Source organism: Numida meleagris, chromosome 1 (assembly GCF_002078875.1).
Source record: "Numida meleagris isolate 19003 breed g44 Domestic line chromosome 1, NumMel1.0, whole genome shotgun sequence".
In the NCBI taxonomy this organism is placed as follows: domain Eukaryota; kingdom Metazoa; phylum Chordata; class Aves; order Galliformes; family Numididae; genus Numida; species Numida meleagris.
The window spans coordinates 76,095,961-76,111,698 of record NC_034409.1 but is presented as its reverse complement, the minus strand read 5'-3'; the positions used below and the strand labels follow the sequence as shown (position 1 = coordinate 76,111,698).

General features: G+C 37.7%; 1 protein-coding gene across 1 annotated transcript in view; it reads right to left on the bottom strand.

Annotated features, from left to right (window-relative positions):
- The window catches only part of KPNA1 (karyopherin subunit alpha 1), a 51,208-nt gene that overhangs the window by 29,820 nt on the left and 5,650 nt on the right, over positions 1–15,738 (bottom strand). Inside the window, exons 2-6 of the mRNA XM_021396614.1 lie at positions 9,542–9,675; positions 6,956–7,063; positions 5,203–5,302; positions 4,535–4,629; positions 2,280–2,411 (exon numbers count right to left, since the gene is read on the bottom strand). Coding sequence (XP_021252289.1) covers positions 2,280–2,411; positions 4,535–4,629; positions 5,203–5,302; positions 6,956–7,063; positions 9,542–9,670 — 564 coding nt within the window. The 5' untranslated portion in view covers positions 9,671–9,675. The remainder of the gene's footprint in view (positions 1–2,279; positions 2,412–4,534; positions 4,630–5,202; positions 5,303–6,955; positions 7,064–9,541; positions 9,676–15,738) is intronic.

Here is a 15,738-nt window from a genome sequence, read left to right as displayed (position 1 = left end):
AAGTCAGCACTCAGAGGGCTGCAACCTCTACAGCTGCAGCACATTACATAAAGGTGTAGGTAACATCGCAGCAGTATGTTTTCCTACTTTAGTATAGCTTACCACAAAACAACTTGCTACTGGTAGTTACAGACTTGCTGATAACAGACAAATCACGGATTCAATAACTGCATTGTACATAAATGCATTTTCCAGTGGCTACAATCAACTCTACATGCCTCCAGTATGAATCTAGCCTTTCAGCAGTTTATTGGAGGCAAAGTGGGTAGAATTCTGATAAACTACTTATCTGGGATACCTAAGCTCTTCTCTTAATTCACACACAAGGTCTCAAAGCTGCACAACTCATTCCAAAGCAGGTTGGCTCTTCCCACATGCTTCTCTGAACGTTAGCAAGAATGACCCTAACAACCTAATTAAAAAGTTCACTCTTGCATGGGAGATCATGGGCAGTAAAAAAAAAAAATGCAGCAGCCCTTACTACATTCAGTGCACCAATCATTCTTCAGGAGCAGCACTTCAGAAGTGGTAGCTGAATTTGGAAGGCAATGCCACTAATTTCAACCTCCTCCAAAAAACAAACTCTAAAAAGCAGATTGGACATCATACAGCTGAGTCTGGATAGATTTTCACATGGGCAGAACATGGCATCTCTCTGCTGTTCTGGCAAGATCACTATCACATTTCTAATTTCTTCAAAAATAGACTCACTGCCTCAAATTAAAAAAAAAAAAAGGACAAAAATACTTACATCCTTGAATACAATTTTCTGAGGCACCCAAACTCTCTTAAAAAGCCTTTGCCAAAATTATTCAGCATGAGAGAGGCCAGTGAAAATGGAAAGCTGCCGAGTGGAAAGCTACAAGCAACCTGAAGAAACGTGTCTTTCTTGTGGAAAACGTTATGCAGTCTTAAGTATGAGTGGCTCATTCTGTGCCAGCTATGAGATAGAAAGGTAAGTTACATAAAGCTATTCAATGTTTATGAGTTGGACTCCTCCAATCATGCATTTCAATACAGCCAAATGCAAGGTCAGACATCTAGGAGTGAGAATAGAGGGCACACTTGCAGGATGGAGAAGTGAGCCCTGTTAGTCAGTAACTCTGAAAAGAACAACAAATCATATTGGATAATCAGCTTAACTTGGGCTCACAGCAAGCTTCTGTGGAAAAGAGTCCTCCAAGACATCTTGAATATTTACGCAGGGAAGAATCAAGTAGAAATGAGTACTGGCAACTGTCCCTGCACAGCTCTACTTGGAATATCCAGAGTTTGTTATTTCACCACCACAAAAAATTATTGAAACAAAGAAATGTTCGGAAAAGGATCACGAAGACAATTTAAAAAGCCAAAGAAATATCCATAGTAAGAATTCAGAGTTTAATTTCATTTGCTCAAGAGAAGATTAAGCTATCATCTGTAATTAACTATAAGAAAAAACAGAGCTTACTAACTGAATAGACAGTGAAAAAAGAGCTAACACCTGGGCCCAAAGCTAATCAAATTTGTACAGCAGAGAGGTACACACATTCAAGTTAGGATTACAAATTACTGAGAATTTGTTCATAAGCATAATTAATATTCCACCATCCTAAGTCTTCAAAGCAAGAATAGACGTCTTTTTAAAATACAACCTTGTTCAAATACAAGTTACTGCCCTCAAGCAGAAATTACTGCGACTGTATGAGTTTAATGTTTGGCCCACGCTTTACACTGATCTCTCTGGGCCTTAAAGAATATTAATCTGCTCTATAAGAAAGGCATTCAAATAGAATTTATAGACAAAGATCGCATTTATTCTTTTATTTCATCATCAATAAAAACCATCAGCTTAGTAAGCAACATTACTTCACTATCTATTTCATTCAACATCCAGCAGACCTATAGCACGCTTGATTGCACTTTTGCCTCCTTTTCCTTCACTTTTAGAGAACAGCCTATGACTTCCACGCATGCTTTATCTTCAGGAGAAATAAACATGCATTTTCCATATTTAAAGAATTATTTTTCAACTCGGTTTCTTGAATTCCTCAGCAAGCAGAAAAATATTAACTCACTAGAGAACACTACCACACTGGCTGTGATTAAAAAATCATCTCCAGAGCAATTGAAAAACAGTACTTGCACCTTAAAACATACCAGGGAGAAAAAGACTGTTATGAAGAACTGCCAGACAATATAATTCCTCTAAAGGCACGAGACTTTCCTATAGAATAGCCTTGTACTTTTCTGTAAAAAAACCAAAACCATCAAAAAACTAACACATTCTTAATCTTTACCTGTTCCTGTACATCTTCAAATTCTGAACTAAGCAGCTCTATGAAGATGGGAACGGCTCCTGCTTGGATCACTATTCGAGTCTGAAGGGAATTCCCCGAAGCAATATTTGTCAGCACCCAGGCAGCTTCAAACTGAAAAACAAAATAGAGAAGAAAGTTCACCGGGAGCCTTCTGTCAGACCAAAAATAATGACGATGTGTCTTAAAAAGAGAAAGAACTGGGGAAGATAAAGCATGATTGCTAATTAAAACAGAAGCTGAAAAGTAAGAATCAGAATCAGAGTTAAAAGTTACCATGATTACACAAACTCAAAATTTGCAAAAAAATTCTACACAGCAACAAGATCAGATTTGCTGCAGCTTCTCAAATCCTGTTTTTCTGTCACACAGTTACTACCATTTGGCTGTTAAAGAAAAAAAAAATTAAAAGGCTCATCTTGGTATTTGTCTGGTATATTCTTGAAGATCTTTCTAATCGTCTCATAAGAAAAATTTAGTTATTCATGTATGGTTTAAATGATCAAAGGGAAGAGTTGAGCTTTTTTGAACCTGAAAATCACTTAAGAAAAAAAGCGTACAGGGAAATTCCAGACAAATACGGTCCTTCTACCACTGACATTAGAAATTCATTTTTTACTGGATATTCCACTAACATTACAGTACAAACCTACAGAATAAAGACACACACAATTTCATCTTCACCAGCATAGAATAGTTTCCACATTCAATCCATCATACAAGTAATACCTGGGCAAAAAAATACTTCAGCATTTCCTGAACGAGTTGAAAGTGCCTTCCTTCTACAACTAGCCTGAAGTCTGGAATACCTAGAATGGAATGTCCAAAACTTTTGCTTGTGCCACATTATTGGCAACAAGGACAGAATAAAAGCACATTAAACCAGACAGAATAAAAACTTATACCTGCACACTGCAAGCTGAAAAAACAATGAGATTGATTTGGTAAGAACAATTAAATACATTTTCACCGCTTTGTAATAAACTCTTTAGGTCAATCCTATACATTTCAACCTAGACTGCTTTTTTTCTTGTTGTTTGCACATTAAAATCAACAAAATGCATGCAATACCAGTAAGGCTAGAAAAATTTGACTCAGATTACAATTACTTTTCAAGTATTTTAAGCAAGAGAAGAAGTATCCTCCAGCCTCATTTTCACTTCCTGATCGTCTGTCCACCAAACATTATTAGATTTTTCCCTTTATTTTAGGCTTCTATGCTAGATATCCTTTAAGTAATAACGGCATTCTTTTTTTTTTTTAATAAAGAGATTGCTTAAAACCTTTCCATTGGAGTTCAGAACCAATAAACTGGCTTAAATCCGATACATGCTCTTAGTTACCATGCATGTGCTTCTCAAAAGTACCTAGCAGATCTTTCGGATTCTACTGGCCTCAATTTTGAAAGTAATTCCTATAAATTCTATCTTTTCTCTATTTTGTAAGAAAAGGAAAAAGTCCTTTTTGCATAGACATATTTCCATACACAAAATTTGGATTTCACAAGGCATTAACGAATACTGCCTTATATGCTTCAAAGGAACATCAATGTAGCCTATATACCATATTTAGGCATTAATTATTAACATTTTCTTTCATTATGAGATGAACTCTCTTCCATTTTATACTAGCTCAGAAGAAAGATGGCCAGGGAAAGGACAGCTGGAAATGAGACACAGTTCTAAGGAATAAGTCCAAAACAAATTAATTAAAATTGTAAAATTGTAAAATTTGTTTTTTCAAACCAAAGCAATCAAGTTTCGGGGTTTCTATTTTTTTTTGTTTTTTGGTTTGTTTTTTTTTTAATGTTTAACTGTAATTCCAAACTTCCTAGAATTCAATCAAAACTTTACATCATAATTCTGAGCATTTAAAACAGTCATCAGTTAGTACAAAAGTAGACAAACTGTACAGTTTAGTTTAATAGCTTTTCATCCTTTAAGGCCACCTTTCAAACTGTTTTTGTTACACATGGAAGACCAGGTAAACATCCCACATTAGACACCATCCAATAAAACTCAGATTTTTCTCTCTCTCCTGGCCATATCAAAGGCCTAGCAATTGAGTTTATTATTAGAAAGCCCTCATAGTAAAATAGATAAAATAGATGTGTTGCCCTTGTAAAGAAAAAGAAAAGTACAGCCCACTAAAAAAAAAAGTTTCAACATTTTTTGCCTTATTTGCATCACCAAATGTCTTCATAATACAGAAAGATAGGTATATTTATATTTGCATACCTGTAATGTACAGTTTTCTTTTCGTTTGAGGAACTCCACAAATCGTGCCACCACGCCTGGTGTGCTTATGACTTCGTCTATTGGGGGATTTGGTTCTATTTAAAATAAAATACAAAGTTAAGACACATTCATTGATTTCTTGGGGGAATTTCCTGAAATCACTGCACCATACCCAATGACATGCTGATTTTTCTGAGAGTCTTTTTTTCTGTTACACTGCTTTATCTACGTTTTGTACTAAAAGGCAATGAATTCATATCCATCAAAGGAAGATTCCAGTATTGAGATAACATGATTTAACAGTAATGCATTTATTCACTTAAGCACAAAAACTTGACAGCAACAGATCTGCAAAGTCACCTCAGCACACATATGCACACAGCTCAACTTCAAGAAAGAATAATTTGTGAGCCATAGAGACACTGTCTAAAATTCTTAAACTTACATTACATACCAGAAATTGCATCTGCATCACTAAAAGTTCTACAGATTTCACAAATAGAAGTAACTGTTTCATACACCTAGTTGGCATGTTGCAAAACAATTCTGCTGGGACCAAACTCTTCACTCAGAAATTTCCATATGGAACTTGATCTTCATTGCTGTCAAAGTCAAAACATAAGCCAAGGAGCACCCAAGATTTTTCTGCAAGTAAGTTCAGCCCTTACCTTTAGAAAGAAGCTTTCGGAATTTCTGAGTGGCTGAAAGCTGCTGTTCTGGACTATTGGAGAAAATCATCTCAATCATATCAGAGGTGATAACAGCACTCTAGTATTCAGGTGGGGGGAGACAGAACAAGAGTGACAGAGAGCAAAAGAAAAAGAAAATTTCGGATTAGTGGGGAAAAGTTCATGATATTTGCTAAAACTGTATCAATTTTTACCCTTATAGAGCAAAAATCCAGGTAAGTACAATAAATGAGTCATCATACATGTACAGATACATAAACAGAATCATTCTTAAGTATTGTCTTCTTCCTAGAAGACAAAAATCAGAATTTCTTCAAGCTAAGCCACAAAAAATTCTCTTCAGAATCTCTCACAGGTATTTTCTCTTTTTTTTTTCCCCTATCTCCCATCCCATAAGGTAACTGTAAAATTGTCAACGAAAGGTAGCTTAAATTAAAATAACAATTACAGTTACGCAAGAAGACTACTGATTATGGTGTTGTTTAGACACCTGCAACATCTACATTTTGAGTCACTCTTATAACAAAACGTACAGGAACTGTCATTTTTTTCAAAAGCACTGACAAGCCTAATGCTTGTCATCATAATCGAATATAGCATTTATTTTCCCACAATATTGACAGTTTCCATTAATATAGCTAAATTAACCAGTGACTCTCCTTACGACAGGGAAAATCTGACATTTTGTTTGATTTGACTAACATAAATCCACGAAAAGACATCTAAGTGATGCTGCATTTTTTTCCTCTCTTTTTGATCCAAATCTTATACTGGGCAGATCCAAATCCTCAATAGACAGGAAGATAGACAACAGTGCCGGAATACTTGAACTCTGTCTGTACTTGTGCTCTCAGTAACAAAATGTAGGAAGTCTAGATTTTTGTCACAGGAACCAATAAGAGGGAACCAAAGCATGCAGTATGTACTTGTTAGATCCTTCTTTTTCAGTACTAACTCTTAAGACACTAAAGTTAATATTTAAAATAGTAATCTGTGTAAGACAGGCTTTTCTTACTTTTCACCATCTGCTTATTTCATATAAAGTTCTACACAAAGAATTAAATGGTATTTAGGATTCATCTGATGTTTCAGGATTACCTTGAAGAGTAAAACTATTCTCCATTAATTATCTATTACACTGTTCATAGGCATTCCTGAGTAATCTTCATTGCCTAACCATCAATAGAAAGCAAAAGTAGTCCGATTTCCTTCAAAACATACTCTGAACACAAAAACAAGCATGAAGATCAACGGTCAGACTTTAGGACTCAGTGAAGATTATATTTTAATTTATTCTCTCTGCTACAGCCTGAATCCCAGAACATTTTTCTTTCTAGATGCAGAAGCACAGTAAAGAAATGGTGAGAAATCAGAAAAGCCTAACTTCCATTAGAAGGCGGCTTTCCCATGGGATGAAATTCCAGCTTGGAATGGAGTTCAAGGACATTTGCAGATAGCTAGGCAGGTCTAGTTATGTTTCCAGCACCCTGGTTTAAATTTGTATCACTTGAAAACTTAAGAACAGATTTCCAGCCAGTCCCTTTTACTCTTCCCATAAAATTTTTCTCCCATAATCTGTTTCAAGTCACTTCACGGAAACAGGCATTTGAGAGCTGTCTGAAAGCTCTTTGAATGCCGTCTTCCACATTTTTCTGCAGTTCCATTCCCTTAAAGTCACTGTGTGACAGGTCTGCGCAGTTTCAACAAACAATATTCCTTTCTCAGCACTTACAGAAGTCATCTCCATGTTGTTCATTTGAGCCTCATGGAAGCCACCATCTGACATCACTTCCTCTTCCGCTTCTTCTTCAGCTGTTGCAACATTTCGGCGTTTAAATAACTAAAGAGAAAATAGCATTTAGTAAAAGCACCACAGAACCGAGAGCCAACATACAGATCTCACGTGCCATACCAGGCTGCAATAAAAACGATAAGCAGTATCATCTGAAAGAAGCTAGAATACTGACACCATGACTCCTCTGGACAGTAAACAGGCACAGTTTAGTAACAGAGTAAATGAACATGTCAAATAAATATTCTTCCACACTGCCATTTCTGAAAAATCTTCACTGATACTCTCTTCTTTCCTCCACTGCTCACCCTCCATCTATCAGCTACCTCTAGCTTCCAGGCAATTGCTTTCCTCCCCTCCTTAAGATTAGCAGGGGCTCAAAGACATGACAAACTGCTGTATATAATAGATCCCTGTGGAATAGTTACTGAGACTGGAATAATTGAGTTACTGTGGCAGAGAGAGGACTTCGGGGATAATCACTTAAGAATGGTTTAAGACATGACACTGGGATGAACAAAATTTGGATGCTATCACCTAAAGGAGGTAGCCAGTTTGAGATGTCATTAGGAGAGCTAGAGAGGCTACAGTTTCTCCCTTAAACTAGCTGTCTCACTGCAAAAAAAACATTAGCAGTGATGAGAAGGGCTTGAGCGTGCTGCTTGGCCTGTCAAGTTCCCTAACAAGACTCCAGCACTGAACCATGTCAGATTTGCACCACTATGGAAGACAGGCAAGACAGTGCCCCAACATCAACCTGCTGTTACACTTCTCTCCAGAGAAGTCTGGAAGGAAACAGTATGCAAAGCTGATAAGTCTACATCAAACCTAGTTCAGTGACAGGTATCCCTGTGGAGTGCTGCTCCTTCTAGGCTACTGTCCAAAGTGCTCACCCAAGCTCTTCAGACACTGCCAAAATACAATCCTATGCTAAAATTTAGACACTGATAATTTATGTGAAAATTCAGAAACTTGACATTGTTTTTGTAGGGTGTTCTAGCTTAAAAAAAAAAATGAGCAAACTTTAGTAAAAGGTTAAATGAGTCTTCTCTGTAGAGGCTGAAAATGCAATACTAAGACAATAAAACCAAGAATAAGAATATATTTAAAAAATGAATACAAATGAAAATTAGCAAGTCAAAGAGTAAAACTGGCTTCTTCGCATAATTAAACAACAGCTCTTAAGCAGGAGATGCAATGCTAACCCTGGCACTCTCAATGCTACTCAAGCATCCCACTGACACCCTTGTGGCCAGTGCGCCAAATACATGAAAGTACCTGCATGCTAGGTCTGAAATTGTTGTAACGATAAAGGAACAAAAGAAAGACTGCTTGCAGCTCCACTTCCATTACACTGTAGGTAGGAATAACAATTTGCCTTAAGGAAATACTACTACCCTTTATTTAGCCAACCTGTGGTAATCAGGTGCAAGGGAGGTCAGAGGCACAGATAAGACAGATTTCTAAAATGACTCATCATTTTCCTAATTTAGTATCAGCTTTACAGATAGTACATAATGTCATCAGTCTTATCTGTTGTCTGGAAATACCGCCTGCTGTTTCTGAGGAAAATAAAAAAAAATATTTGAATTCACTCTCAGAATTATTCCTTGACTACACACTTCTAGTGCTGACACTGCAAAAAGGATATTAAACAGAACAGATTAAAGACTTAACCTACCATACCAAGCTAAAGCATGTTACTATCTTTGTTTTAACTCAACACGGATGAAAATAAGCTTGATTATCATTTGATGGAGCCGGTCTCTTAAAGTTTCTATTGAAACTAACAGAGCAAAAGGAAGAACTGCTCAATGCTACACATTTTTATCAGAAGATTGCATTCACCATGTTTTGTCTCTGCTGCTGTTTCCCCTTTAAACCTGCAGAGAATCTACCACTTCGCAATGTGAACGAAGTAGTAAGTACTAGCCAGACATGAACAGCTAGGGGAGTTTTGCTTCCAAACATTCTCAAATATTTTGTACACAACATACACTAATCCACCCTGGCCTGCTCTGCTAGGGCATAAACTTTTGTAGATTCATATATTAACTAAAACTTAAAGACAGAATACTGAGAAGAATTACATCAATCCATTCTTCCCTCAGTAAAATCGTTACTGCAACTTAAAAGGATTTGGTTGGACATCCTTCTCCTATCCTAGCTGCAATGTTTTCTTCACCCCATCTTACCTTTCTTCAAAGACTAGAGCAACCACAACTCAGCTAGCAAAAAAAATGAATTAAGAATTCCTCAGCTACCTTCAGTGCAAGGAGAGACAACTCTGTCGCAACCACCTTTACTGCCAAGCTGCTCTGGACAATCTCTCACTTGAGTGAATGATGAGCACTCACTAAATCTTGTACTGCCCAAAGAAGAGGTAGTAGAGTCTGCAACTTACTGATTTCAGACTATGTGGGAATTTTGGCAGGACAACAACAACCAAGAAGAGGCTTCAGAGAAGCAAAGAACTAGAGACAGTGCAAGACAACCATTAGATATATCATAGCTGTAGTACAGTACCTGCTCCTCTCTCTTTTGCTTACGCAGCTGAAGACCCTCTTCCTCTCGCCTGCGACGCATTTCGTCAGGATTCAGAGATTTGTTCTTGTAGCTCTTCAGTCGGAAATTCTCTTTTCCTGAGGTCGTCATGGTTCCTTTAAGTTGCAGTTAAGAAGAGAATCAGTCAGATCAATTACGCTTCAGCAACACATCAGTTTATGTTCCGTCTCTATCGCTCTCAAACCTCTCTGTGCATTTTCAGCCACCTGCCTGCCTATAACCTGTTACTTAGCATCCAGTAAATTAGAAGGGGTAAAGCGACTTCACAAAATTGTCACTTCAGTACGCCAATTTTTCCACATCAAACCACTAAACTTTTATTTTATTCCTTGAGTAGAGAGGTATGAAATGTTTTATTAAGAAAGAATTGAGATTTCTAAGCCAGAAGATACAGCCTGGGCTAAGATCTATTAGTGCTTCTCCCTTCAGGGGATTTATTAATCACTTCACTCAGAAGTGAAGTGGTCTTAGCTCCTTTTTAGCTTAATTCACTTAGGAAGTCAGAGGCTTTTCTGCACTTCAAATCAATATTTTAAGTTAATTCAACTCCATCTTGTGTTCCTTCTATCCAGGCAAGACCTACAAGAAAAATGAAACGGAGACAGACATTTTAGCTGAAGGTTTACCACTCAAAAGACTCACTTCTGCAAAGATAAGTCCTGTTCTTCCCTCTTCACCACCCCCAGCTTGTAATCCTTTTTTTTTTTTTTTTTTATAAACAGTAGAGCCTTTTTAAGCCTACGATTTCCAAGTACCATCTTTCTTACACAACTTAGCTGCTCAACTTTAATATGGACCCCTGACAATTTTCACATATACAATGATGCAATTTGCAGTTACTTACTATAGACCAACAGCTGTAAAACTGAGTAGAACGTCTACCCATAAACCAAACGAGCGCAGGTCAGGTCTCTCTACCTTCAGTCCTCCACTTTGCTGCTACTTTTCTCTTATGTCTCCCCATCAAACCCAAATAATGTTGAGAACAGAATTCTAAAAGTCTCATATTTCCACGCATCTTCCTGCAGATGCAGAATCTGTAGTATCTTTTAGCTATCTGAAACACTGTAATAGAAAATTTAAGAAACCAGGCTATGTATAAAGTTACTCTACAGGGCTTTTTAAGACCTCTTTCAAATACCCTAACTTATTGTATTAAATATGCTACCTACTTCCAATTCCATAAGCACAGAATTACCAGATGACAAGTGATCTGCTGTGCACTTCACTTATACATAGAGTCAACTTTAAGCTCCTTTCTGTTAGCACAAAGAGTTTTAAGAGATTTTACCCAATATCCAAATGCATTTCTCATTAGAGCTTCTTTTTGAAGTTGCTGGTGTCTGACAACCATTTATAAAAATGGATGTTTATGAAACACTCCATGCATCACTTCAAGCTAACTGCATTCTGCTAGTTAAAACTTCTACAGGACACAAAACTACTATACTCAAGATGGCTCCGTCACAGACCGTACTGAATGCAATATGAAAACCACAACATACAGGTAAGTTATTCAGCAGCCTAGTTCTGCTGAAAAGGCTCTTCCTAAAACGGCTTCTTTTTAAATAGAAGTCCTGCAAAAATATGAACTCAGAATTCCAGGAGCTCCCTACAATATTCTTAGCAGCTTACAGACTATATTCTTCACGTTGTTTAGGTGTCTGAGCTTCAAGTTTTCATGTTTCTTGCAATATGCTTGGCAATGACATGTTCTTCCTGTTCTGAGGTTTTTCAAATGACTACAACCTCTAGAAATACTATTTGGGGAAGTCATGGATTTTAATTATAGAAAGCTAACGCTAACAAATACTCAGGCCGAGTACAGAGTATCTTTTGTTTCTAAATCACTTAGAAATATTTGATATACTTTTGAATCAAGAAAACGAACTCAAACACCAGATGGAAAGCCATGAGCTAAAAGGACAAGTCTAACAGGAAAAAGGTTTTGTAGCCACACCAGTCGATCTGCCCTTCAACACAAACAAGTACAGGCACACACACAATAGCTCAGATAGGACCTCATGCCTCCCATGACATTATTCATCATTCTGCATTTCTTCTCAAACTCACTAGATTAAGTTTGCCTTTACTGGGGATGTCAGGACTTTGATAGCTCCTGCAATCATTTCACACCTTCACTTTCAGTCCCTACAAGTTCTCAGTTCATAGAAATCCTTGACATTTATCATCTTCAATTCTTACTACTGAATTCCATCTTATTTCTATTTTGTAGTCCTTCTGTGTGATGTTCCAATGTTTCTAAGTATCAGTGAGAATCCATCTTCACTGACAAGTTTCCTTAGCATATTCCTCTTCCTTGTCATCATTTTTGTCATCATTGCCTAGAACTTAAGTATTATCTTCTATTTATTACCCTTCCAAGGTTTAGCTGTAGCTTTTGCCTATGCTTATTTCTTACCTTCAGGACAGCTCCCTTTGCTGACTGATCAGCTCACTTAAAATCCTTTCTAATGTACTGCATTTTACACTGGAGTACAGCTTTCCTACAAATTCCCACCAAGTGACCAGGAATACAAAGTTTCTTCTATTAAGGGCAGAAACATTTAGCTTCTTTCAGCATTCAGAAATCACTGAATTCAATTAGTAATGAATTCAATCACTGATTACACAGTAGTCTCTCACCAGTAGCAAATAAACAAAATCCCAACACACTGCCACATATCTGCCTGCCTAACTTACTCAGTCTGAAGATACTATCTAAAAGTAGCTTTCTGTAATAACCTCAGGATGTCCTAAATCTAAAACAGCATAATTCCTTTATTGGTTCTATAACCACATCCAGGACTTCATCTTCACACTTGTTCAATATCTTTTTCTTTTTAAGACAGAAAAAGAAAGAATCTTATGTCAGTTGTTACAGACATCCAAGAACGATTTTCTACAAATCTTCCATTTTTCAGGACGTAGGCTTTACTCTAGGTGAAACCAGCGAGTCAAAACAACTTCAAACCTTTCTCATTCATCTTCAGCAGTTTTGCTGCAGCTTAACTGAAAATCTTTCAACAACCACTTCATATTCACCCACAGTAAATTACTTCATAGCAAACAGTAAATCCTGGATCCTCTCCGCCCTATCAAAATTAATGCTTTTTGTGATGAAAATCGGTGGTGATTGTCATGGAAATGCTCTACAGATCCTTTCTTGCCTAACAATAGTAGAGTATTTTCCACATTTCTGGACGCTCCTTTCTGTAGTTAAACATCTTTGGTGATCCAATGAGGTGCTTTCATGATATACTCTTCCCTCTTTTGTGCAGCACCACTCAAACACCACATGACACTTTCACCTCCTTGGTTTGGCTGCCTTGGAAAAAAAGAAGTACTTTTAATAAATTAAAAAACATCTATTTTTGAGTGTCTTCATTCACTAAGGAAGCATTCCTCAATTTTTTTGCTGATCAGGACAAAGGCCCTACCAAAAGTGGAGGTGACCAAAGTATAGGTTTTTAGGAGAAAGGAAAAGTACCGCATTTCTGCTTGCTAATCAAGTCAAAGAATTTTAGTTTGTGCCGTGAAATGCAGAGTCACTTATTGCAATGACCTACCTTGTCCCAAGCAATCATCTATATAGGAACAAAAATGAACTCCCTGCCTTCTTAAATCAGGTATCAGTCATCCGCAGTAGGGACAAAAACAAGCTCCCTGTCTTCCTAGATCAGATATACTGTCACTAGCCTTAAGAACTTTGCTAGGAGGAATGCCCCATGACAAACACTTGGCTATTCCACACATCAGAAGGATCCCGATGTAAAAACAAAGGCCTTGCAAATTGAGACCCATAGAAAGGTATATATAACCCCAAAAGATAACTGAAACAAAGATTATGAATTTTACTGATATCAAAGATTGTTAGACACTAACTTTTCTGCTTTGGAATTAGGTGATGGAAATAGGTTATCTGAGAGCTGTACACAAAATTGTACCTTGCAATGCAAACAGAATGGGGAAGGAAGACTTGAAGAGTCTGGGGAAGAGAAATGTTAAAAAAAAGTTATCCTGGAGAACCTTCATCCAAGACACCACCAGTCCCCTTTTCCTATCTAACAAAGGCAGCTGTCAGCAGGAAAGTATTCACTGGAGGCACAGGTTGTGAGCTCTGTTAGTTTTGTTTTTTCTTGTCAGACTGCTGTACCCTGTTTACAGAAAAGATGCAAGAGGCACTGTCACCCCTGACAGGACAGCCCATGTTTGGAATGGCAGTGTCAGGACAGAAGGCCAATCAGTGAGAAAAGATGGAAGATTTCAACATAAGTGATGCTTTAACTACACTACAAAACTGCAACTGCTACAAAACCTTTACTTCCAAGGAGATTTGGGGTTGTTTGGTGGCTCTGCCACAGGACTCTACACCCCCTAGAGAATTAGCTTCCCCACAGTCACGCTTCTTACCATTCCAAACACATACAGCACAGCCTGGACAGGTACTCTGCCAATTCACTGACCTCTGCTTACCTCTCCTGAAGTTCTTTACGACTGAAAGCCTATCCAATTTAAAAAACAGCCCTGAAAGCAGCATTTGGTTATGCATTGTTTTCATCAGCAGACTGGTCCAGAAGTCCAACATTTTGGCCACATACATGTTTTTAGCCATGAAGCACTGACTTTAGAAGGCCCTTCAATTTTCATTTTTGCCCGTTTCAAGGCAACAGGCTTGCGATCCTAACAGAAGCACTTCAATATTGTGGAAATGTTCTTAGGAGAAAGGAAAAGTACTGCATTTCTGTTTGCTGATCAAGACGAAGAAAACTGGAAATGCCAGCTTTCTTGTAAATGACAGACAACTTCATAGCATAGATAGGTATGGCCTACATAGCAAAACCATGAATCTATGGTATATGCCGACACAAATATCAGCAGAGGGTTAATGCAATTTTCTTGAGAATAACCATCTTTTCTAGGCAATGGGGATAAAAAAAACAGCCATCAAGTCCCTGCATTGGTTACAGCCTTATCTGAGGAAAAAAAAAAGAAAATACAGAAAACCAGCAGACTGACATCTCACTGCCACACCTCCTGTTGTGTGAAAAACTGACTCAACCAGACAAACATTCTGCTGAGCTTCTTCCCGCTTCTTTTGCAAAATTATTTGACAAAACATACTGGAAAGCAGAGACCTATGGGAATGCTCAGGTATTAATTAAGGGACAGGAGCATCTCTAATTTCCAAAATCTTTTCTTTTAAAGCTCAGGATGTGTAGAGGAAAGGACATTTAACTAAGCCACAAAAAGTTATTCTTCAAGCACTACACGGTCAAACTCTAAAACCTCAGCTTAACTTTCTCCAGCTATAAAACAGAATTGCAAAACAATTCTGACGTACTATAAAATGAACAGTTACAGTAATTGTAAAGAGCCGCAAAATAAGTTCTGCTGATGGCATTTCAAAACCTAGCACTAACACAGAAGTGAAATGCTCATGCGAATTGAATTTTCTGTGGCTTGGGAAAGCCACAGCAGCAGACAGGAGGGCAGCTGACTGCGTGGAAGGACAGACCCCAGCTCCGGCACAACAGCAGGGATGCACGTTCCAGCAGGTATCACAGAGGAACGATAGAGAAGAACCGGATGAAACACCTTCAGAGAAGGTTAGATTACAGGAGCTTCAAACAGAATGTAACCTTTGTAGTTAACCATGGAACCCTTTTTCAAGGCTGTCTGTTCCATCCGAGTCTTAGGAGCCTGCTGTCAAAAAACTGAAGTAGTGCAGAGATTTCTTCAGGGAATTACTGCGCATCTCCACATCTTTCAAATCTGTTTTAATATACACCTACTAATTTGTTTCCACGACTAGGCCTTAATTCGCTACTGCTTCTGTCCTAGAAGCTTATAAACCTGTAAGACAGCAAACTACGAGTTGATGGACTTCACCCATAGCAAAAGTTTTACCACTTTGGCCATTTAGCAAGTTGGGTTGCTGCCTACCCAAAATAAGGACAATCTTAAAGTTTAAGACAGTTAATGCAAGGCCTGAGAAGATGCACAAATTTGTGCAATACAGAACATCAAATTACAAACTAATTAAAAGGCCCCATACTGTCCGCTTTTTTAATGTGACAGAAGTGCTAATAAAAAAAACAATAAAATATGGATATACACAGTATATCTAGTATTTCACAATACGTTTACTCCCACTA